This window comes from Pan troglodytes, chromosome 5 (assembly GCF_028858775.2).
Source record: "Pan troglodytes isolate AG18354 chromosome 5, NHGRI_mPanTro3-v2.0_pri, whole genome shotgun sequence".
Classification (NCBI taxonomy): domain Eukaryota; kingdom Metazoa; phylum Chordata; class Mammalia; order Primates; family Hominidae; genus Pan; species Pan troglodytes.
This window is the reverse complement of record NC_072403.2, coordinates 27,158,857-27,185,111: the sequence shown is the minus strand read 5'-3', so window position 1 is coordinate 27,185,111 and position 26,255 is coordinate 27,158,857. Positions and strand designations below refer to the sequence as shown.

The following is a 26,255-nucleotide window of genomic DNA, read 5'->3' as shown; positions in this document are numbered from 1 at the left end:
TGTGTACCAGCCCTGCCTCTAAACTTAAGAGCTCTGTGCCTCTTGCACAAGTTACTTAGTCTTTTAAGTTTTAGATTTTCTTCTCAGTATGACGGGAATAACAATACGTATCTCAAAATTTTTTCTTCAGGACTGATTAACACCTGTTAAGTGCAAAGTATAACATCCAGTGCATTTCATTTAAGGACTAGACAGTTAATGGTTGTCGATATTATCATTACTATTAAAATAGGAATGACTTGTGGAAGGGAGACAGCAGAGACAAGGTCTGCTGAAGAATATCTAAGGTCCAAAGAGAAAAAATAGTGGGAGAATGACAGAACTCATGTCAACTGCTGGTGGGGATGTAAATTGGTACAACCACTTCAGAAAACCATTTAGCAGTATCTAAGCTGAACATATGCAAATGCTATGACCCAGCAATTCCACCCCTAGACATGTACTCCTCACATCATCACATAAACGCTTAACAAAGTGTGTTTATAGCAGCATTATTCATAATAGACAAAACATTGGAAAAAACTCAAATGTAGAATGAACAAAGACAATGTGGTGTACTCATACACTGAAATACTATTCAGCAATGAACGTGAAATAATTACTGCTCACACAATAATCTGGATGTGTCTCACAATCACTGTAGAACAAAAGAAGGTAGACATGAAATAGTGCATACTACATGATTCCACTTATAGAAAGTTTAGAATCAGGCAAATCAATCTGTAATGTTAGAAATAAGGATACTGGTTACTCCTTGCGGGGCAGACTTAATGGCTAGGAGGGTACATGGGGAGCCTCCTGGTGCTGGCTACAATGCTTGCTCAGTTTTTAAAAATCCCTGTAGCCCTATGATTTATGTCCATTTCATATGTATGTTTTATTCTAATAAAGAGTTTAAGAAAAAAATTGGCCAAAGCATTGAAAAGATCACTTCATAGGTTTCCTTCTCAGCAGAGAAGTACACACACACACACACACACACACACACACACACACACACACACACCTTGATACTAAAGCAAAGCATACAAAAGCATACAAAGAAAACATAACAATTACATTTACAATCTGCGGGTCAAGCATCCTATCACGGCTGACACTTTGTATAAATCAGGTTATGTATGCTATGGCTACGACCCCCAGATGCCGGTGGCTTAACACAACCAAAATATATTTCTGGTTCCTGATGCCTATGTAGCACATGCTGGCCAGGAGCCCTACTCAACTGTACTAACTCAGGGACCCAGGGTCGGGGAGGCGTCATTCTGACATATGGGTCCAGGATCACCACAGCAGTGGGAAGAGCACACAGCAAACTGTACACCAGCTCTGAACATGTCTGCCCCGAAGAAGGACGTGACCCTTCTGCTCACATTTCACATTTCACGCCTAACTTCAAAGGGGCGGGAGAAGTGCAGTTGCACTGTGGGCAGGAAGGAGACAGGCTGGAAAAGTAACAACTCTACTGATGATCACACTTGCTCCCGTGGTTCCCAGACTCAGCCCCATTCAGAGTCCAGTGCTTAAGAAAACTGTTTTTAACTTGCACTGCATCCTTTTCTGCTCTCTCCCTTCCCCTCCCTATAGATGGAGGTCATAGGGGGAAGAAAAACCCTGGATTTCCAGAACACTGCTACCCCTCTCACCAATTGGTCACCAGTATGGAGACTGATTTCATGAAGGTCCAGCGTCTGCTGCAGGCAGTGACCTTGGTCCCTTTCTGGGTCAAACAGCAGAGTGAAGCTGCAGCCAAACTGAGGGTAAGTAACAGTCACGGCAGGAAGTAGGGAGAATCCTGTACAGCTGAAACGATCCTTGAGGATCCACGCCATGGTAGGTGAGGGCAGCAGGGGGGGAATTTGGATGACTGGGTGTATCATTCTCTTATAGGAAGAAAAAAATGAAAAAAGGAGAGGACAGCATAGAGCTAGAAGGGAGGAAATAAACAGACGAGGGAGTGAGGAAAAGAGTAGGGAAAGAGAAAAGGGAGGTCGAAAAAATCCTTTTTGTCTCCAATCAGTTACAGGTGTAAAGCTTTCTCTATGTCTGATCTAGTGCAACTCTAGGCTTTGGATGGCATTTTTATCTCTGCTAGGTTTTTGTTAAATGAGCACCACACTGGAACCCACTGTTTATTAACAAAGAAATGACTGCGTAGAGCTCAAGAAGGGAGGCACATGGCAGGTTCTTGTCCTCTTCTCCTCATTCCTGCTAAGAAGTGAGGGGTGCTCCCAAGTGGATGTTTCACTGCAGGACTAGAAGCAGCACAGGCGGATTTTTGCATTCCAAATGTGAGCACCTCTTAGAAGCACATACCAGTTCCAGGAGAAATGTACTAACAACACTAAAAGCATATATATTTTATAATTTACCAACTAGGACATGACTGAATTTTAATTTGGGTTCCTTAAAAGACACACAAAACACAAACATTTTGAGTTAAATGTAAGAGCTGAAGAGGGGTATGGGTTTCGAGATGGAAAATATCCTATGGTAACTACACGGTACCTGGTTTTCCTGTACCTATGCAATCCAAATAAATTCTCAAAAACATAGGATTTGCTTAGTATACCAATTCCATTTATTGTTAAAGAAAGAAGTCACTTCACTTAGTAAAGACCAATGATGGCAGGTAGAAATAAAAACATTTAATCTGGGCTGGGTGGAGTGGCTCACGCCTGTAATCCCAGCACTTTGGGAGGCTGAGGCAAGAAGACTGCTTGAGGCTAGGAGTTCCAGGCAAGCCTGGGCAACATAGTGACACTCATCTCTACAAAAAACTAAAAAATTAGTTGGGCATGGTGGTATATGCCTGTAGTCCTGGCTATTAGGGAGGCTGAGGTAGGAGGACTGCTTGAGTCCAGGAGGTCGAGGCTGCAGTGAGCCAAGATAGTGCCATTGCACTCCAGCCAGGGTGACAGAGTGAGATCTTGACTCACACAAAAAAAACACAAAACAACAACAACAACAACAAAAATCTAATGGATCAAAAATGTGAGAAAATGGGCACAATTCGTTTTCGACAAATCCAGTTTTCCAGTTTCATATTTCACAGAATGTTGCCAGGAGTCCTTTAGCTGGCAGACTCTCCCCGTGCATTCCAAAAGCATTCAGGTTCCCAGAACAGGTTTCTATACACTTTTCAGGAACACATCTGCTGTGAAAAATACAATGTTTGTAGCACGGGGACTCCAAACAAAGCCTGAAGGGGAAGATGCACTTAAAAATGTTTATTAAAGAGGCTGGGCGCAGTGGCTCACGCCTGTAATCCTAGCACTTTGGGAGGCCGAGGCGGGCAGATCACTTGAGGTCAGGAGTTCGAGACTAGCCTGGCCAACATGGTGAAACTCCGTCTCTACTAAAAACACAAAAAAATTGTCTGGGCTTGGTGGCGCATGCCTGTAATCCCAGCTACTTGGGAGGCTGAGGCAGGAGAATCGTTTGAACCCAGGAGGCAGAGGTTGCAGTGACCTGAGATCGTGCCACTGCACCACTCCAGCCTGGGCGACAAGAGCGAAACTCCATCTGGAAAAAAAAAGAAAGAAAAAGTTTATTAAAGATAGATAGAAAATTCTTCCACATGAGGAAAAGATGGCCAGAGCCACTGTACAATTAGGTTCTGACTTAAAGATTGGAGATTGAAACAAACAGAAAAAATGCAACCGCTTGCATTTCTTGCTAAAAGTAAACCAAAAGCAGTTTAATTTGAAGGATGTGCTATGGTAGCCGTGATTAGGTTTTAGGTCAAATAACCAATGGGCCCAACTCAATGTGAGACAGGGGGAGCCTCATTAAGAAGAGTGGCTGAGAAGGAGGCAGCATGACCAGTACAAATTATTGCCCTTGGAGAATGGAGATGTTGCTTTCCTGTTCATTGAAGATTTTAATTAGAAATGTATTCTTCTTTATAGATGTTTCCATTCGTTGTATTCTAATTATAGACCTTGACAAAAAAAGCAAAAAGAAGACCCAGCAGAGCCAAGCCCACAGACATCCTCAGCGCACAGTCTTGATGTAGCCTTGGCATGGGCAGCACCATTCTGGAACTCGCTGAGTTACACTGAGATGCAGCAGAGGTGTGGGATCCTGAACTCAGCTGGTTCCCAAGCCCATTTCTGAAGTCCTATAAAGAGAGAAACAGAGGAAAAAATTATTTTTAGATGCAGAGAAAGCCCTGTTGTGATATCAATCAAGTAATGGGTTCCAGAAGGTGCCGCCTTTTATGTACTCCTTCAACAGAGACACGTTTGAACACCCACCATGGGCCAGGTGGCCCCAAGGTAGGTATGAATGAGTCAGTTCCTTTCCTTGAAGGGCCAGGCCAAGTTCATGACTCCAGACTACACATAAACTGTATGAGAAAGACGGGCCGTGTTTATAGAAAATCAAGGCAGAATTCATGAAGGGTAGAATCTGTGTAAAGTGGAGTCATACCACAGACATATTTAACTCCTAGAGAGATGCAACCATATCTTCTCAGCAATGGAGGAATGACAAAGAAACACCATGGGCTAGGTGTGGTGGCTCACGCCTGTAATCCCAGCACTTTTTGGGAGGCCAAGGCAGGCTGATCACTTGAGGTCAGAGGTTTGAGACCAGCCTGGCCAACATGGTGAAACCCCGTCTCCACTAAAAATATAAAAATTAGCTGGGTGTGGTGGCAGGTGCCGGTAGTCCCAGCTACTCTGGAGGCTGAGGCAGGAGAATTGCTGGAACCTGGAAGGCGAAGGCTACAGTGAGCCAAGATTGTGCTGCTGCACTCCAGCCTGGGCAACAGAGTGAGACCCTGTCTCAAAAACAAACAAACAAACCAACAACCATGGAAGCCACTTGATTCAGCAAACACATCCCTAGGACAAAGATTCCCAGCTGGGCTGCTGCCACAGGAGGGCTGCGCCAAGAGTGACCCACCCCACATGACCCCACACTCAGTCCCCTCAAAGTACCTTGTGTGCCATACAAATACTATCATTTTCTCTTCATGCCAGATGGAGAACAGGTTGGGAAACCCTGCTTGGGCAGAGCTGAGAAGCTGGGGACCTGACTGTGCTGCTTTTCTCAGTGGTTTCTGTTCACCGGCTTCTTAGCTGGTGTCCAGGGAAGCGGAGAGAGGAGCACCTGGCTATTCTCAGGGTGGCTCTAGTTTCGAAGCGCAATTTATGATATTTTCACCTCGTGTGCCTGCTTCAGAATCGGTGCCTCCCCCAATAACACGGGACTCCCCTGTTGAAACCTGAATAACATTTTGAGAGATGGAAGGAGGGGTGTGGAAGGGGCAGATGAGAAATGCTGGATGGAAGGAAAAATGGTAGGGCGGAGGGGCAGCCCAGAGGCGGTGCAGGACAGGACAGGAAATCCACAGAAGCACAAAGTATCTTGGAACAACCATGGTACTTTGCTCAGTCTTCCCTTCCAAGCTCTCTAGCACCTCTTTGGCTGGTGCCTCTTTGGCTTCTGTTTGGGAAGCTGCATCTCAGCATGCACAGGAGAGACACTGGAATGGTGCTTTGCAGAAGGTAACACGAACAGGAATGTGTGGGGCGGACTGAAGGGAGGCAGGAGAATGGGGTAGAAAATCCAGTGGTAAGTTGTAGCAACAGATGAAATGGGAGATAATGAGGACCTCTATCAATCAGGATGACGGCAGAGGGAACAACAGACTTTTGATGTAGAATCAATAGGATTTGAATTCAAAGGATTGGGTAATGCAAGACACAAAGAATAGGAATGGGGAAATGAAAACAACTTCTACAGCCCAGTTTCCACAGGCTCCTATTTATATGTGATTGTGTGGGAAGAATTCTTGCTCTGTCTGTAGAAGGCTAACAGCAGAATTAACACAGCTGTTAGCCACAAGGAAAAGTCTCTCAACCATAATGACAGTCGAAGCATTATTTACTGCTGCACTCCTCAGGTATCTGGGCCGATATCCTGCTGGTCTCCCTGCACTCTGAGTCTTTCATAAGGAAGCACACAGATGGACAGAATGGGACCGTCCTTCCCATGGCAGGGGGAGGCAAGAGCCGGAGCTCAGTGGTGCACGAAGACCTGTCCCCGTCCCCAGGAGACAGCTCTCTTATGAGGGTGGCTTTTTGCGTAATATTTTGGAGTGAGGTTTATGCTGAAGAGCTTCCATTTCAATTTAAAATAGCCTCAAGGTCTCAAGGACAGCACTCACGTATATGTGGGAACCTGGAGAAAGAATGCAGAGTCCTTCAGCTGAATTGATAGGAACTATGTGAGTTCCTCAAAAGCAGCGAGTCTGCCTAATTCATCTCTGAAATCTTGGGACCTAGCAGGCTGCAGTCACAGAGCAGGTACTCAGTAAGTGTTTAGGAATGAATGAATGAATGACTGATCGAATGAATAATATGAGAGTGTGTATTCCAATGAGATGAGCAACCATCAAGAACATTCTCATCTATGTCTCTGGTGATCAATGTGTCCTGCGATACATTCAGGAAGCTATTCTACTTGAGTCACAAATTGTTGCCTCTAGCAATTAAACCATCACTTTATAAGTGTGGTGTTATAAGACCAGAATTAAGAGGTTGATTAATTTCTCCGAGGCCTGAGTTCTTTAACCTTTGTAAGTCATAGATGGCTTTGAGAAGACTATACAGACCCTTCCAGAAAAATATGGAAGCACATTTACATATCCACACAGCCTCGCTCACACTCTGTCTTCAGGAGGTTCACAGATACCTTCACCCAGGAGTGGACCCAGATTTTGTGGGTCCTGAAACCTTCTCTTTAAGAAAAAAATAATGAACACAAAATTAGGTACAGGGTCTTGGAAGGGGCCCCTCAAATTGAGAGACCCTGAAACTGGCTACACGAGCTTCAGGGAAAATCCACCCTTTTCCCTATCCCCCGTTCAGAATGCTTGACCTTGGTTCTGAACCTGTGCCATGATTAGTGGTGCCAGGCCAGGTGTCAGGCTCACCTGGGGAAGGACTAGGTGAGTCTTAAAATCTTAAGCATTTAGTTGGGTTGATAACACGTTTTGTTTTTTGTTTCACAAAGCAGTGCGGGTACTGCGCCTTCTTGGCCTGGGTTAAAATAAAAGCAAAACTCTTTGACTTCAGATGACAATTCCGGAAAATTTCTTCTCCTTTCAACTCATCTGTCATAAAATTTTGTTCAAAATAAAGTTACCTATTAAACTACCGGAGAGGATTATTTGTGGTCATGTTAAGTTTAGTCATTCTTCCTCGGGCATCCTTTTTTCTCTCCACCCCTCAGATGTTTAACACATTTGAACATAACTGATTCATAAAAGGTATTTTGGTGCTGAGCTTTCCTCCTGTGCCTGCTGGACAAGTCTGCACCCTGCATCCTGCAGAGAAGCAGAAGCATGCATATGCAGCCACAAGATTTGCCACTCTCTTGAGGATCAAGGCGGGAGCGTGACCGCGGAGCAGGAGAGGGTAAATGCATCCTGTCTCTATTGCGCTGTGCCCTTTTATTATTTTCACCTTTTACCAAATCAAGATCTTGATAAAAGGATTTTGATGATACTATTTTTAAACATAATATTTAAAAAGTTTCTCAGATGACAGAGTAATAATCAGTAGCCAGCTAGCTTTGTACATTTCAATTGTCACTACCACTGAGATACTTAAGAAAAAGTAGTTTAGAAATATGGGAAATATGAGATCTTTCTCATAAAGTCCAAGATGCTCAAACATGTAAATGTACAACCATAGCAGTTGAAAGCAGGGATCATGAATAGAAAATAATGTAATAAAAAGTGCTTATAGGCGAAGTGATTATAAACAGCCGATAGAAAAAGTCGACACACACATGACAAGCGTAGTTCTAGAAAGTAAACGGAGGCTCAGACCTTCCCTAAACCTTTAAAACCTTATCAAGATTGTCAATTCCTGAAATTCAATACATATCTGCATCGCTCAAAGTATCATACACCAAATTCGAATAATGTTATTGCTTATTAAAACAAACTGGGGCTGGGTGCGGTGGCTCACGCCTATAATCCCAGCACTTTGGGAGGCCGAGGCGGATCACGAGGTCAGGAGATGAGACCATCCTGGCTAACATGGTGAAACCCCGTCTCTATTAAAAATACAAAAAATGAGCCAGGCGTGGTGGCGGGAGCCTGTAGTCCCAGCTACTCAGGAGGCTGAGGCGGGAGAATGGTGTGAACCCAGGAGGCGAAGCTTGCAGTGAGCCGAGATCGCACCACTGCACTCCAGCCTGGGTGACAGAGTGAGACTCCATCATCTCAAAAACAAAACAAAACAAAACAAAAACAGCAACAACAAAAAAAAACAAGCTGGAACATCAACTCAGACAATTTTTAAGAACTCAAATTCTACTCAGAAATGCTTTTTTAAAAACAGAAATTTGAAACAAGGCAGGATATGACCTTTGCTTATGCAAAAGGCGTTATTTATCTGTTAAATGGAGTTATTTATCCTGTTATAATAGACTAAGGGGCACACTAAAATTCCCATTGTGCATTCTGTGTTAACTTTGATTAACATGGGTTTGTCTTCCCTTGTATATCTCACTGCTCCCTTGATTAATTTCTAAATCTACTTACTTGCTAACTCTTAAAAATAATCTACTAATTTTCAAAAGTGTAGCTTATCAAATCCTATCGAAGTAATCAATCTGTTAAAGCAGAACCAAGTATGTATACCAAAATTTCAAAAAAAAAAAAAAACTTTCATGTTCAGAAACTTTAGGGATCAGATTTCAATCAGTTAAAGATAAATACAGACAGTTGGGATGATAACAACAGTCTATCTCTATTTCCTTCGTCTCTAGCAGTTGTGCACGTATTGTTGGGGAAAGGAAAGAGATGCTTTTAACTTGAGCATGTTTCACGCCACAAGGCACAGATGGAACCGGTTCTAGGAGCAGTAAGTCCTCGAGCTCTGGGCTCTAATCCCAGCTCCATCTGAGGATTCTCAGGCAAATTTTATCCTCTTTTTGCCTCCATTTCCTCACCTGTAAAATGGAGATACTGCTAGTATTTGTGCATCATAGGGTTTTTATGAGGATTAAATTAGATATATATAGATTAAGTGTCCTGAACATTTAAATGTCAATTCAGATTAACTTATTCCATGGTATTTTGTGGTTCTAATGAAAAACGCAAATGTCCTCAGAAATTCTTTTTGTAAATTACAAAGTCATTATTTTATTTGCTTCTAAAATAGAATTGACCCGTGCTATTTTTGTTCCTTATGTATACCATTAAGAGGCACACACTATAATGAATGAGCATGGGTTTTGAATTGTGGCAGACCAAACTGAACGCAGGTTCAGACAGCCATGTGATCTTAGGCAGGTAGTTTAAACTCTCTAAGCCTGGCTATCCTTTCTGTGAAGGAGGAAGGCCATCTACCTTAGGAAGTTATCAGAAGGAATAGAAGTAATGTGCCCACAGCGGGGCAGAGTGCCTGGAATACAGAAGGTTCACAATAAGGGCTGCTGTGACGGTGACATCACAGGAGTGTGGCTTGAAAAACAGAGAAGGCCAGAGCCTCCCACAGCACTTACTACCAACACTGAGATGACAACGTCCTGCCTTGCATATTCTCACAAGCACTAACCCATGAGGAAGAAGCTACGTCCATTGTGAAGTCAGCACCTCTTACTCCCTGGGCTCTGAGATGGTAAAGCCGGTGGAGTGCACCTTCTGGAAAAGCTCCGAACTAAAACCATCACCCGCCCCTGCCTCCTCTAGTTACTGCTTGCTCAGGCCTCAACTAAGACAGGACTTGCTTTAGGAAAACCTCTCTCAACCACTGCCCACCCCGTGTGGGCCTGCTCGTCTTGTCAGCCGGCCCTCCTCATGGCGCGTGTCAACGGTGGTGAGCACCCTGCTGGATCCTGGCTCCTGCATCACCCTAAGCTTGCTCCTTCTGAGCAGGGGTGGCCTTTCTCTCCAATAGATGCCCAGGACCTGGTACCTAGGAGGGGCCAGTGTTAGCTGAATGCATACTGCCATTGCTACGTGTTACTTACTACCATATATTCACATTTTATACAGGAGCAAATATCCCTTCCATATGAACTGCCATTTACCTATTCTTACATTTCTTATTAGACTGACAAGTAAATGGGACAAGGAGTCATACATCACCAATACTACATAGTATAAATATGAAATAGGGTTACTAGGGAAAAACCTTACCAGCAGAGAAACAGCATGTTATATGAGTTCTCTATTGCTACTTTAACAAAACACCACAAACCTAGGGTATGAAGCAATATGCATTTATTCTCTTTCAATTCTGGAGGTCAGAAGTTCTATGTCAAGGTGTTGGCTGGGAGGCATTCTTCTGGGGGCTCCAGGGAAGAATCTGATTCCTTGCCCTTTCCAGGTTCTACAATTTGCCTACATCTCTTGGCCTGTGGCCCTATTTTTCCATTTTCAAAGCCAGTAGCATAGGGTTACTATTATTATTATTATTATTATTTATTATTTTGAGACAGAGTCTCACTCTGTCACCCAGGCTGGAGTACAGTGGCGCAATCTCGGCTCACTCCAACCTCCACCTCCTGGGTTCAGGCAATTCTCCTGTTTCAGCCTCCCGAGTAGCGCATGTCACCATGCCTGGCTAATTTTGGCATTTTTAGTAGAGATGGGGTTTCACCATATTGGTCAGGCTGGTCTCAAACTCTTGACCTCAGGTGATCCTAGGGTTATTTTTATAAGGACCTTTGTGATTTACATTGAACCCACTTAGATAACCCAGAATAATCCTCTCATTTCAAGATCCTTATCTTAATCACATCTGCAAAATTCCTTTTGCCATGTAAGGTAACATCGTTGGAGGTTCAGGTGATTAGGACATCTTTGGGTGGGGGACATGACTGTGCCTGCCACTCCTGACATATGTGAGCCCCCAAGCTTGCATCCCACCAGAAAGTGTACTCAGTTCAGGCAGAGCTAAACTAGCTGCCCAAGAGAACACACTCTGACAGAAGTGTGATGCTCTCTACACGTTTACAAGGAAAGAGGGATAGGGCGCCTCTTGGAGACTGTGTGGCTGGTTGACCGTGAAGTTTCCTGGGGGAAGAGGACAGCAAACCTCCAAGGCTCAGCCTCTGCTAAGGCCTTTTCCTTCTGCTGAGCTAACAGACTTGCTGAGCTAGCTGCTTCCTAAGAAAATGGGGAGGAAACAGGCCTCCAGGGCCTTCAGATGTGTCCTACTCACAGGTCTTTTGGCCCCAAGAGACAAGACTCTGAGGGAAAGGGCACCCAAGAGATGATCAGTTAATGTTTTCTGAATTGGTATTTGCATTTCTACTTATTCCTTTGCCTCCTATAGTCATTTCTTCACCTAGTTACAAGTATTCTCTTCTTGGGGGCTGGATGGGCTTGGGCTTCCAATGGAAGGAAGTCATGTTGTTTAGAGGCCTTTCTTCCAAGTCCTCTTCCTTCTCATACAAAATAGTGATAAGTTGTAATATGGTACCTGGCTGGAGAACCAGAAGCACAAGGATTCAGTGAGAAAGGCAGAGGATAGGCTCTATGTGAAAATACTAAGTAGAAGGAGTATTTAGAGAACATTCACCATGTGCCCAGCAGGACGCTAAGTGCTCTCTAATCCTTCAAACTACTCAGTGAAGTAGCTAATAGGAGTTAACCCTCTCTTTAAGTCACTTGCCCAAATTTCTGATAGTATAAATGGTGAAGCAGATGAGTGGCCTGGCTTTACTCATACTAAGTACAGCCCCACAGCAACACTTCTGAGATACATTGATAATTCCATATAAATGAGAAAGAGCAAGGCACTGCATAGTTATTAAAATGACTATCAAGATCAACAGTCCCACCAAATAGATTTTATCCATTTTACTTGCCCCTGCACCTCACAGAGGTAATGGTGTTATTTTGAGTTTCCCTACAGAGGCCATTCCAGAAAAGTCAGCCGCAAGTTATGCAGAGACATTTCACGCTACCTGTCTTGCAGTTCTGAGCCACGCTGCGACTTTGTAATTGTGACCTGTAGATGGCACATCGCTGAGTATGCTCTGAACACACACATGCACACACACTTGATGCGCTCACATGAGAACACGTTGCAAAATGTGTTTTAATGAGGAACAGTTGGTCTGGTTCTGCTCAAATAAAAGATATCCCTGTAAGAGAGTTGCCACCTGTCTTCCCATCTTGCGGTGCAGCCTCCAAATGAGTTCTTCTGTCCCTGACACCTGCAGGTGTTACCAGGGCCCTGCAATCACATTCCACATGCCAGCTCCCTTCCTTGAATTGACAAGACAACCCTGTCCCTGGGCTTCATGTTATTACCAGATACCAGGACATACAGGGGATTAAGGGTGCCAAGCTATCTTTCTCCTTTATTCTTCTAGACATTCCCCAAATTGGGGGCTCTTTAATATTATATAAGTAGCTGTACCCAATTATCTCCAAACCAAAAATGCCAGTATTTTATCTTGAAGTCAGTTAAAACAATGTTGTATGCATAGTCCATCAGCATTATAGGTACACTGGAATGTAACAGGATCAACAAATTGAAGTTGGAATTAATTGCTCCTTTCCATTTCTTTTGGAAGAACATTTCCATTGTAAGACCTCTGTCACACAGTCGCGCAATTAGAGCACAATACTGTCAGCCTTTCTGTTTCAATTCTGGGAATGAGAAATTCTACATCAGACATTATTCATGTGAAATTTTTCCCTTACCCCTTTCACCCCAAATGTGTAATTGCTATCAGGTCATTACAATTATGAACAAAAATTTTAAACTTGAACACACACATACACACACATGCAAACTCTCTAATCTTAATATCACGGATGGGTTTTTATCTTATTTCGGTGATAGCAGAGTAAACACAAGGCTTTGCTAATAAGTCTGAACATAAATTATTAAACTATCTACTGTATGATCAAATGCATTTCAGATTATATTCTGAGTAATTCTGCCTTGACGTCCACCAAAGGAACAGATCTGATGTGCCCCTGTGTGGTCTCAGTGATCCCTCTCTTTCAGAATGCCCAACCCGCAGACTTGAACGGTGCCAAATGAAAGATAGAGATAATCATATCAAAAAACAAAGCTTGGCATCTGCCCATCACCTAATTATTACTCTCTGTAAGCCCGCATTTCATCTGACTCAAGAGATGTGAAAGCAACTCTTAAGCTCTGAACTTATTTTAATGGCTTCAAAACATTTCTTATGTGTAAATTTTTCTCATGGCTCAGAGGCACTGTTAGAGCTTGAAGTGCAATCTAACAGGGATGAAGAAAAAATTGTTTGATAGCTCAGATCTCAGGATAAATTAGAGTTTAGAACAGGCTTTTTCCCCCCCACCAAGCCTGAACATAAGGGCTCTGCAGAAAACCTACTGAAACCAAATATGTGACCAATGCAAGGAAACAATCTTAAAACATACATTATGCAGTACAGTATAATATAGAAAAGAATCTTGAAATTGGCTGGGCATGGTGGCTCACACCTGTAATCCCAGCATTTTGGGAGGCCAAGGTGGGTGGACTGCTGGAGCCCAGGACTTCTACACTAACCTGGGCAACATGGCGAAACCCCCTCTCTACAAAAAATACAAAATTAGCTGGGTATTGTGGTGTGTGCTTGTAGTCCCAGCTACTCGGGAGGCTAAGGTAGGAGGATCACTTGAGCCCAGGAGGTGGAGGCTGCAGTGAGCTGTGATGGCACCACTGCACTCCAGCCTGGGTGACAGAGAAAGACCTTGTCTCCCCTCCATGAAAAAAATTCTGGTATTGAATACAAAATTATAAGCTATCTCTATCACAATTACATTTTATTTTTATTTTTTGAGATAGAGTCTCGCTCTGTCACCTAGATTGGAGTGCAGTGGTATGATCTTGGCTCACTGCAACCTCCGCCTCCTGGGTTCAAGTGACTCTCCTGCTTCAGCCTCCTGAGTAGCTGGGATTACAGGCATGTGCCACCATGCCCAGCTAATTTTTGTATTTTTAGTAGAAATGGGGTTTCACCATGTTGTCTGGGCTGGTCTTGAACTCCTGGCCTCAGGTGATCCACCCACCTCGGCCTCCCAAAGTGCTGGGATTACAGGTATGAGCCACCGTGCCTGGCCCACAATTATATTTTAATCTCCCCAGTATAAACTTCAGGAAGCACCTCCTAAGGTAAGCATCCCTAACAGGAACTGCTGCATCAGACCTTCATAAGAAGGAATGAGCAAAGGTGGCCCCTCAGGCTTTGTAATGCATTCTCGACACTCCAGCTGTGGGCTTCTATCTGAATACCTTCATTTTTAGCTGTCTTAATCTTCGGCTTAGTAACAAATATTCATTCAAATGAGCTTATAATAGTTTCCTAATTTTTGGCTTGTTACATTTACCAAAATAAGGGGAGGGTGTAGGACAGAAGAACCAGATCTAGAATTAATAACACAGTATAGAAACCTTTGCCAACAGTGGTGCGCTGGCATTTGTTTATACATAACTTCTCCAATGCCACAAAGTAAGCCCTGCCAAGAAGGTATGCTATCAGAGATCTGGCACTTTAGCTGGAGATACATTCATCTTTACTGCTTCCTCATTGTTTAAATTTTTTTCTCCAAAGAGAGGTATGTAGAAAAGGTTCTCTTAGTAACTACACATAAGGAAAACACAAGTTAGTTATTTACTGGGTCAAAGTTTGGAAATTTGGAAATTATTCTAGAACTTGTCATTTAAGTCTCTTCTGCTAACTAAATATCAGCCTAAGATATATGGACAAGTGCACATGTGCTCGCAAACACACACGCACGCACGCACGCACAAGCTCTAACATAAAAAAGGAAGCAAGAGGCACACTTAGAACCATGAAGCCTGTAATCCCAGCATTCATGATAGCAGTAGAAACCTGAACTCATCTATTCCTCATTAGAGGCTGGAGATAAGCATCAGTATGAACAAAAGCTGCCCCACAGGTGTGGCAAAGTTGAAGAAATAAAAGGTGAATTGGGTCAAGATGCTTTACTGATGAAGAAGTCTTTTCAATAGTCTCTCACACCTGAAACCATTCTCATTCCATGCAGCGCACACAGGAAGCACTGAGCCAGGATGTTCACAAACATAACAATTGGGCGTATTAAACTTCATCTTTAAGTCATCAGTTCAACTCAAAATAATTGTTCCTAAGGGTTTCCTTCCAACTAGGTAACCATGAAAGTGTGTTGGCAGATGTTTGGTTTGTATTTTAAATGAAAAAGAAGCCATGTGTGATGTTAGCTGTTATTACAATACAACCCTCTCATCCTGTTCTTAGTATCATTTTCAATGACACTGGAAATACGATTTTAGCATCACTGAGCTCTATAAACTGCATAAAACGAATAAAGGAGATGGCAGGTGCTTTCCTCTATCTCAAAGAATCTCATAAATGAGAAGCTAATATGTGAAATGTTTCCTACATATCACCATGATAGTTTTGCAGCTTGGAAAATGCAGATCAACTAGTTAGGAAAAATTACATGGTTTATACAATTGGTCCTCCATATTTGTGGGTTCCACACCCATAAGTTCAACTGACCGCAAATAGAAAACACTCAGGGGGGAAAAATTCCACAAAATTCCAAAAAGCAAAACTTGAATTTGTCACACACTGAATACTATGTTGAATCCATGAATCTGAAGAGATGTGTAGGCATTGTATTAGATATCAAAAGTCATCTAGAGATAATACATGGGAAAATGTGGGTAGTTTATATGTAAAACTATGTCATTTTATATAAGGAATTTGAACATCCATGAATTTTGGTATCCATGGGGGGTCCTGGAACCAATCCCCCACAGATACCAAGAGATGACTGTACTTACTATAATTACACTAAACTGAACCCAACCATCTGAAGAAAGATCACATCTCTACATATTTTCCTATCACTCCCAAAGTTCTATTATGCTTTCTTCCAAAAATCTGTTCCAAGACATGCCCATTCTCCCTTTCTATTTTGAATATAGATAGTTTTTTAAAAGTAAAAAACTATTATCCTATGGAAAGGCACTTAAAATTAGATTAATATTAAAAAACTTAATTACTTATGTTACTATATAAGTATGGTAGGCAGCCCTGAAGATGATCCCCAGTGAGCCTCGCCTCCTGGTATTCACACCCATATGTAATCCCTTCCCCTTGGCTATGGTCTGAATGTACTCACTTGCTTCTAATGCTCAACATAAATGATGGATGCCACTTCCAAAATTAGGTTACAAAGTACTGTAGCTTCCATCTCTCTCTCTCTCTGCTTGCTTGCTTGCTCTGAGGGAAGCCAGCTGCCATGCTGTGAGCTGCACTATGCAGAAGTCCACAGGAGAAGGAATGGAGGGAGGCCTCTGACCAATAGCCAGCCAAGGACTAAGACCTTAAAGCAACAACTCATGAGAAACTGAATCCTGCCATCACCATATAAGTGAGCTTAGAAGCAGATCCTCCCCAGTTGGGCCTTCAGCTAAGGCCACATCCCCGGCTGCCAGCCTGACTGCAGCCGAAGGAGCAGTACTGTGCCACGGGCACCCAGAGAAGCTGCACCTAGATTTCTGACCCACAGAAACTGTGAGGTAATAAATGTTTGTTGTTTTAAGTTTCTAAGTTCTGAAGTAATTTGTTACACAGCAACAGATAACTAATACAAAAAGTTGCCAAGTAGAGGGCTGGATACCAATTCACACATACTTAGAAATCTGATTCATAACAGAGGCATTGAAGACCAATAGGAAAGACAGACTTTCAATAAAGTTTTCTGGAACAGTTGCTTATACACAGATAAAACAATGAAATTTAACCCCTACCTACCATGTTTAAAAATCAATTTCAGGTATATTAAATATTTACCTGGCTAAGGAAAAGCTAGAAAAACTTTAGGACAATATGGGAGGAAAACCTTTCTAACCACAAGGTAGGGAGGACATACTTCTTCAACAAATCACAAAAATATACAAAGTTCTAAACAAAAGAACAAAACTTCTAACCAGAGAGGTTAACAAGCTGCAAACTGGGAAGAGACACTTGCTTCACATATAATTGACTCTAGACTACATAAAGAAATCCCAGCTGGGCACAGTGCCTCTTGCCTGTGGTCCCAGTACTTTGGGAGGCCAAAGTAGGAGAACTGCTGGAGGCGAGGAGTTTGAGACCAACCTGGGCAACATAGCGAGTTCCCATCTCTGCAAAAATAGCCAGATGTGGTGGCTCACGCCTGTAATCCCAGCACTTTGGGAGGCCGAGGTGGGTGGATCACTTGAGGTCAGGAGTTCGAGACCACTGTGGCCAACATGGCAAAACCCTGTCTCTACTAAAAATATAAAAATTAGCCAGGCGTGCTAGTGCACGCCTGTAATCCCAGCTACTTGGGAGGCTGAGGCAGGAGAATTGCTTGAACCTGGGAGGCAGAGGTTGCAGTGAGCCGAGATTGTGTCATTGCACTCCAGCCTGGGGGACAGAGTGATACTCCATCTTAAAAAATAAATAAATAAAAATAAAAAATAAAACTTAGCTGGGTATGGTGGTGCATGCCTATAGTCCCAGCTACTTGGGAGGCTGAGGTGGGAGGATCACCTAAGGCCAGGATTTCAAGGCTGCAGTGAGCTAATGATCACATCACTGCACTCCAGCCTGGGCAACAGTGCAAGACCCTGACTCAAAAAAAAAAAAGAAAAAGAAATCCTAAACATCAATGAAAAAGTATCGTCCAATAGAAGAAAATGGGCAAAAGACTTTTTATACAGACTCTTTGCTGAAGAGAAAATCTGAATATATATGTATGTGTGTATATATATATATAAAACCAATAAATATATTTTTTAAAAAATGCTCAACCTCATTTGTAATTAGAGAAATACAAGTTAAAAATACAAAAATACCAGCTTACATATACCAGGTTGGAAAAAGTAAAAAAACGAAGAATATCAAGTATGGGTGAGAATGTGGAGGATCCAGAACACTATGACACTGCTGCTGGTAATGGCAGAAATTAACATAGCCACTTTGGGAGATAGGAGGGCATTACCTGGTAAGGTGGGAGCTGTACACTCTGGCCAACCCAGCAATGCCACTCCTAGGTATGGCACCCAGACTAGAGAAATGATTGCAGATAAGTGGCCACACCAAGTCCTCATCACAGCTGATGTGATGTAAGTTAGAAGCTCTAGCAAGATTTGGGCTGGAGATGAGGGTTGGGGAAGGGTTGGTCAAAGGAAGAAAAAGTGGTCCAGGATGGGGGTTCAAGACCTGTGGGTGGGCTTTCTGCAAACATTAACTCTCCAAGCAGTCCCCTAAGAATCTCTTTCTTTTCTTAGATGGGCCCCAGTCGCTAACCTCCCTCTTCTCCATTAGCACGTTTCCTTTACCGCCTGTCAATGCCTTAGGTGTTCCCCACCCATCCACCACACCTTTCTTAAAATGATTGGTCAATGTGGAAAATAGATGGGACATAAACAGCCACTTGGTTGCTAATACACACTTGTTATTATTTTTTTTCTGGAGACAGGATCTTTCTCTGTGGTCCAGGCTATAGTGCAGTGGTGCAATTATAGCTCACTTGCAGCCTTGAACTCCTTGGCTCAAGTGATCCTCCCACTTTGGCCTCCCAAAATGCTGGGAATACAGGAGTGAGCCACTACGCCCAGCCTGCCAATATACACCTTCTCATTTTTTACATGGATTCTATGGGATAAAATCAGTCTGATAAGTTCCCAATTAGTTTCCAATTGCTGCGGTAACAAATTACCATAAACTGCATGGCTTAAAACAATACAAATTTACCATTTTTTAGTTCTGGAACTCAGAAGTCAGATGGGTCTCAATGGACTGAAATCAAGTGTGATGTGGACTCCTTCTAGGGCTGTAGGGGAGAATCCATTGCCTTGCCTTTTCTAGCTTGCATCCCTAGGCTCACAGCCTGCTTCCATCTTCGAAGTCAGCATTCCTATCACTCTGACCTCTGATTCTCCTGCCTTTCTCTTTTGCTTTTAAGGACCATTGTGATTACACTGGGCCCATCTGGATAATCAAGTATACCCTCCTTATGTTAAGGGCAGCTGATGAGCAAATTTAATTCCATATGCAACCCTAATTCTCTCTGTCATGTAATCTAACATATTCACAGGTTCTAGGTATTAGGACATGATCACCTTTGGGGGGTGAAGTGGGGGGCATTATTCTGCCTACCACAGGTCCCCAGGGTGATACTGTTGAGTTGCTGGGTACAACTGTACCTCAGAGAAAAACACCGGATATCTAGAGCACTTGACATTTCCTCATAGAAAAGACTATGACAAGGTCCCTTAGCTTCCATTAATGTTTAGATTTCAGATTCTTTTTACCAGATCCAACCCTTCCAGCTCTACAACTCACTACCTAAAAACAAGACACTGAGTTGTAGAGCTGAAAGGATTAGATCTCAGGTTGAAACTGAATGTGATTTCTTCTGGGGACATAGAAAAGAAGGAGGAAAGTTGCGCAGATCACAGGCAAAAACACCAAGATTTCATAGGGTGTGGTAGACTGAATACATTAATATTCCCAATTCCTTATACCTCCTTGTATCTGTATCTTCTTGTCACATAACTCTGTAGTGTGTCCCTGGTCTTGGCCATGTGATTTACTTGGCCAACAGGATGCTACCAAACACCATGCATGCAGAGGCTTGAAAAGCACTTGTGCATGTCTGTTTGCTATTCCTCTGCCTTTACCATGGGAACATGCTCAGGTCAGCCAGTTGAAGGATGAGGCATGCGGAGCAGGGCTGATTCACCCACAGAGTCCCAGTTGAGGCCATCTAGATCCACCAAATGCCTGCTGAACCTCCATACATTTTAGGAAGCCCCACCAAGCTTAGAAGAGCTGCTGAGCTACCCTACAGTGCACTGCAGATGTGTGAGTGAGCCAGGCTGAGATCAGCTGAGCCCCACTGCAGTTCTGTGGTTGGTTGTCATAGGGCATTTATCATGGCAAAAGATAACCCATATCTAGGATAACCAGCTTTTTGGTCTTGCAGTCCTTTTCAGTAAGGGGTATACATATATCTCCGGAACAAATTCATTCATTCATTCATTCATTCATCCAACAGACGTTTACTGAGCATTTGCTCCCTGCCAGGCCCTATCCTAGTCATTAAGGACACAAAGGTGAATGAAGCAAAGTCTCAGCATTCATGGGGCTTCAATTTTGGTAACTAGAGGCAAAAGAAACATGTAAATATTTAATATGTCTGGTGATAAAATGTGCCATGGAGAAAATAGAGTAGAGTAAGAATAGGAAGTACTAGGTTGTGTTGGATGGTGAGGGCTTGGGGTTTTATAGACGACTGCCCAGGGTGACCTCACTGATAAGCTGGTGCTTCAGCAGAGACCTGAATGAAGTATGTACCAGGGACATCTAAGAGATGGGCATTCCAAGCAGAGGGACCAGCAGTTGGAAAGGCCCTCCTGAGGGAGCAGACGTCGTGTGTTCATGTTCAAGGAGCAGCATGGAGGCCAGTGTTCTCGAGGGGAGAGAGGTCAAGGCATGGGACCTTGATCCTTGAGGCTGTTGTAGGGTCTCTGGCTTTCATTCTGAACATGCTGGGAAACCTTAGATGATTTTTATAAAAATTTTTATATGGTATGTATATATATATATATAAAATAACATTTGAACAATTTTTAAGTACACAATTTAGTGGCATTAATTATATTTACCATGTTGTGCAACCATTACTACTATTTCCAAAATGTTACCACCCCAAGCAGAAACTCTGTAACCCTTAAGGAACTCCCCATCTCCACGCCCAGCTCCTGGTAAGCTTTAACCTAGTTTGTCTCTATGAATTTGCCTATTCTCAATATTTCACATAAGTGGAATTATATAATATTTGCCCTTTCTGGTGTGGCTTATTTTGCTTCACATCATGTTTCCAGATTTGCCTATGCTGTAGCATGTGTCAGAACTTCATGTCTTTCTATGGCTGAATAAAATTCCATTCTACTACATACCACATTTTGTTTGTCCATTCATCTGTTGATAGATACTTTGGTTATTTCCACCTTTGGGTTATTTATGAATAATGCTGGTATGACTATTGGGATATAAGTATCTGAGTCCCTGGTTTCCCTTCTGTTGCCTATATATGGAATTTCTGAGTCATATGGAGCACTAGATGGTTTTGAGGAGGAGAGAGACACAATCTGATTTATATTCAGGGTAGAAACAGGGAGACTGGTTAGGCAGATTGTTTCATTTTCAGATAATATAGTACACGGCAGGGAAAATCACTTCCCACAAGAATATTTAAGAGAAGAAGACCTGTAATGAATGCCACTATCTTACACCATAGACGCTTTGTGATTGTTCAGAGGAACTGTGCTCACATGAAGGATAACAAAAGAAACAGCTACTCAAAGTCAGTGAAAAGGGGGAACTGAAAAACACAAAGAATTTATTTCAGGCAGCTATCCTTTACAAATGCTATTGCTGCTTATAAAGACTGTATGTTTAAAAAGACCAACGACCAATTCCTCGTCTCATGGCATATAGGTGATTAGGGCAAAACATCATCCATGTTCATGAACGAGATATTATTAGTATCTTGATCAACCAGGCCCCAAGTAAATCTTCACTATCACCATGCCCCCCTACTCCACACTCCACATCACATATTCACTGATCACTTCTACGTGTCAGGCAGCGTTCAGGGCTTCCCAAGCTTTATCTCACTTCGACATCAAAACCATCCTATCAAATGGACTCTATTCCTCCCAATTTATAGATGAGGAAAGACACCTAGAGAGGGTAAGTGACCAGTGATCACAATTAGTAAGGAACAGAGCCAAAATGCCAAACCCACGGTCTGACCTGATGTGCGTAAGGGCTACTCTATTCCTTCAAAACGGATGTTTTCAAGGAGGAAGCCCTGGGAGCCAGGGGCCTGTGGAAGGGAAAATGCTGATCTTGATAAAGTCGGCTGATGGTTCTTTGCCTTTATTGCCTTTTGAATTTCCTTCTCAGGGGTTGGCAAATTTGCAAGGTGCTACATCTTAATTTTTTAGGTTGGCTTCCTATCAGAAAACTGCCCTAGATACCTGATTTGATATATGGATTGAAAATTTCTGTTTCTCAATAATTTTACAGAATTGCATTCAGGAGAGAGAGGGACAGGAGAAAATTTGGTTCCCCAAAGCCCTTTAAATTTAAAATACTGCTTGCATGCATATAAGCAATCTGCGCTTGTACCCCCTAAATAATAAAAATTTAAAAATAATGAAAAAAATTTTAAACATTATAAACTATGTTAGAAAACAAACACACTCTATTTCTTTGAACATATTCTATTTTATTTATTTAAAAATAATGTTCTATTATTTTAGGTACAATGCAACATCCATACTCTGAGTCTCATAGGAGAAATAGGCTGTCACTTTCATCATTAGAAGGTGAGAAGGGAAACTAGGAAACTACAATTTATGGTTAGAAGCAACTCTTGCTCTAAAGTACTCATCCTCATAGTTCCCATGAAAAGAATTTCCATTTGCAAGATTACTATCAGTTTAAAAAGGGGCTTTTGCAATCTGCTTATCAAGATGTCAAATGACTTCAAAGAGTAGGTTGAGTGGCTTGACTGTGATTTTTTTTTAACCATTGAAGAATATATTAATGTCCTCATCAGCTGGAGTAACAGAGGATTTCAACCTATCATGTAGGTTCCCTGCCTCTGGTGGAGAACCCATCCATTCCACCCTGCATATTGCCGAGAGCCAAGTTCATTCAATAACCATGAAACAGGCACTGCACTGGGGCCTGGAGCCAGTCGTGGGCAGACCAGTCAGGCGGGGCCTGCTTTCATGGGCTTTCCCTCATATAGAAACTTTCACTATACTATGCTCATGCCCAAAAACTTTCCCACACGTAGCCAGGCACGGAGGCTCACACCTGTAATCCCAGCACTCTAAGAGGCTGAGGCTGGAGCATTGCTTGAGCCCAGGTGTTTGAGACCAGCCTGGGTAACATAATGAGGCCTCATCTCTACAAAAAATAAAAAAAAAAATTAGCCAGGCACAGTGGCGCATGTCTGTAGTCCCAGCTACTTGGGAGGCTGAGGTGGGAGGATCACTTGAGCCCAGGAAGTAGAGACTACAAGTGAGCCAAGATTGCACCACTGCACTCCAGAGCCTGGGTGACAGAATGAGATTCTGTCTCAAAAACAAAGCAAAACAAAATATTCCCACATGCATGATAGAAACTTCTAGTATTCACCCTTCTTATTAAAACAAAAGTAGGTATTTTCTAGACTCTTGTAGTTAGACAGGGCCATGTGGATGTTCTGGCCAATGAATATGAATACAAATACCATGTGCCACTCCTGTGCTGAGGCAGTAAAAAGCCTGGTTCACCAGCAATCGTCTTTCCTTACCATGGAGACATGCAGTCAACTTGGGTCCCTGAGTGACTGTGTGGAGCAGACAACTACCTGACTCTAAACTACAAACTAAATGGTACATCTTAGATGCTCAGTGTGAGCAGGAAATAAACCTCTGTTATGTTAGCCCTGAGATTTCAGGGTTAATTTGTTACCGAAGCGCAGCCTAACCTGTCTTGGACGAATATATGTGCTTGTCTAATGTCTTAGGTATAAATCCTATTTGACTTCAAAACCCAGAGGTCCCAGTCTTTATACTAAAGGTGATTTCCCTGTGCCTTCCAACTGCCCACAACTTCTTAGTCTGTGCATTCTGTCACTTTGCGTTGGTTCCTTTCACAGTGAGAAAAATTTCCTTCTTTACTTGCCTGATTAAGTTCTTCTCACCTTCAAAGTCCCGTTCTAATCCTACCATATCCATGAAACTCTCTGTAGTAGAAGTTGTCTGAAAACCCTCTCCACATTGACAGTTCCCCATGACTACAGATGCCAAAAATGATTTTCCAACCTCCTTTGTCCCCAGGGTGTAAATGTGAGACTTGGGTTCCACAGTCAGATGTGATATATGTGAGACATTGATTGGGAAGCTTCATGAGGAAGCAGATGGGGCATGGGGCCTCTGCCTTGCTGGGGCAGGTGGAGCAGAGGCGACACCTCTTACCAGAAGCTCCTGTGTGGTTCTGGGTGTTGTTTCTGGAAAACTCAGCAAAGATTCTGGTCCCTGGCCCTTCTAACAATTCTGTGGGCCATCTAGCATCCTTTCATACATTCCTTCCTGTTTAACTAAACTGCTCTCTGTTGTCTGCAAAGAATCCTGACCCATACATTTCCTGATACCTCAAGTCATCAGAGATCTCCTATCTTCCAACTTCTTATGATCTAACGCCAACCAATTTAACATTTGACATATTATAGATTTTGTTTCATATGTACATACTGTCTTAGTTCGTTTCGGTGACTGTAACAAAATGCCATAAACTGGGTAGCTTTTAAACAACAGATATTTATTGCTCACTGTTTTAGAAGCTGGGAAATCTAAGATCAAGGTGCCAGCAGATTTGGTGTCTGGTGGGGGCCAGATTTCTAGTTTATAGACAGAGTCTTCTTGCTGTGTCCTCACACAATGGAAGGGTCAAGGCAGCTCTCTGGAGCCTTCATTAGTATGGTATAAAGGTACTAATCCTCATCATGAAGGCTCCGCCCTCATGACCTAACCACCTCCCAAAGGCTCCAGCTCCTAACACCATCACGTGAGTGATTAGGTTTCAACACTGAACTTTGGGAAGACACCAACATTCAGACCACAGCAGCACATATCTTCTCTTCCCAACTAGACTTTATCTCCTTGAGGGCAGGATGGTATCTCCGACTTCTGTATCCCAAGCAGTGCTTGACACAGCGCTGGCTCAACTTTTGGAATTTATAGGATGACCATATAATTTATCATCCAAACTAGAATACTTTGAGGAGTGGAATAAGGGCATATTATTAATACTATTACAACACGTATAAACCAGGACTGATGCAGACAGTCCTGACACAGACAGATATTATCAAGGCACAATTAGTTCTTTGATGCATACAGTGTCATACTCGTCATTGATAATTGTTGACTGAGTGAAAAGGTAAAGACATGTGAAGGGGAAATAGTGCAGTGAAAATGTGAGTGTGGAAGAGTGGTTCCCAACACCTGGGTTCAAATCATCACAGGAAATCATGGTCTTCTGGAACTTCCCTAGTCCCATCCTGCAGGGATAGGTGGCTGGGCTTAGATGACCTTTCAGGTTCCGCTGCTGCTGAAATATATCTTTGGTTCTCCTAAGGAGGCTTTTTTTCCATTCAATGCTTTCATGATAAAGAATCCCTTTTGCTCTTAAGGGATTCCTTTTAGATTTGGGAAAATCATCCATAAAACTTTAACCACAGGAGTAATTATGTCGCACAGGTGAGCTAGCATACCCATACAAGACCACTTCCCTCACACCAATCCCTCCCTACCAGGGTCACAATTGATTAGCAGTATTACCAGAGGAACAGCCAAGACCAAAAACTTCTCAAAGACCAAGCCCATATTCATTATTTCCATCTCTAAGATTTCATTCAGTTCCTGGATAACAAACACTGAAACATATTATAAGAGGCCAGGTGCTACCTGCATGTTGCATATGTGAGTAATTCAGGCTCGGGGGCCTGGTTCTTTTCCTTAGCGCTTAGCTAGGGAAGCCGGTCCACGTCTTTGTCCTAGGGTCACTGCTCCTTCTGCCTCCTATCTTGAACGTGGACAAAGGATGGAGAGGTGGGGAAAATGCCTGCTCAGTCCCATCCTATGATGCCTCTATGTGGGTGTGTACAGCTATGTAAGGAACTTCATCGTGTTCTAGCTGCCCTAGGCCAGGCTAGAATAATAAACTGAAGTAATACGAGTAAAGAGCCTCAATACCAAGCACATAGTAGTGGTTCACTAAATGGTAGCTATTATTATTATCAAGGCACAATTAGTTCCCTGATGCATGCAATTTCCCTCACGATGCTCCAGCTACAACCCTCAGGAGGAAGAGAATTATCATCAGTGATTGCACAATTAGTGATGCAAGTGAAATGAAAGCTAATTGTTTAGCATCAGCTTGCTCTGATGATACTTTGGATGGTACTCAAATTGGTACACGGAAGGTATTGTAAACACACTAAACACAGTTTGAAGTGACAGTCATACTAATTCAGCTGCAATGGTCAATAAAATATAGCTCAGCAGCATAGAATAAAAGCTATGTATCTAGACTGTGAAACTCAAATACGTCCTAACCAGTCTGTAAAAGAAACTAACAAGATACAAAATGAAAGAAAAATGCATAAAATATTAAATGTA

General features: G+C 42.7%; 1 protein-coding gene across 5 annotated transcripts in view; it reads right to left on the bottom strand.

Annotated features, from left to right (window-relative positions):
• Positions 1–2,558: 2,558 nt before the first annotated feature.
• The window catches only part of CDKAL1 (CDK5 regulatory subunit associated protein 1 like 1), a 702,199-nt gene continuing 678,502 nt past the window's right edge, over positions 2,559–26,255 (bottom strand). For all 5 annotated transcript variants that reach the window (XM_016954980.3, XM_063812805.1, XM_054685631.1 and 2 more), the window contains one exon: positions 2,559–4,123. In XM_016954980.3, coding sequence (XP_016810469.2) covers positions 3,932–4,123 — 192 coding nt within the window. In that variant the 3' untranslated portion in view covers positions 2,559–3,931. The remainder of the gene's footprint in view (positions 4,124–26,255) is intronic.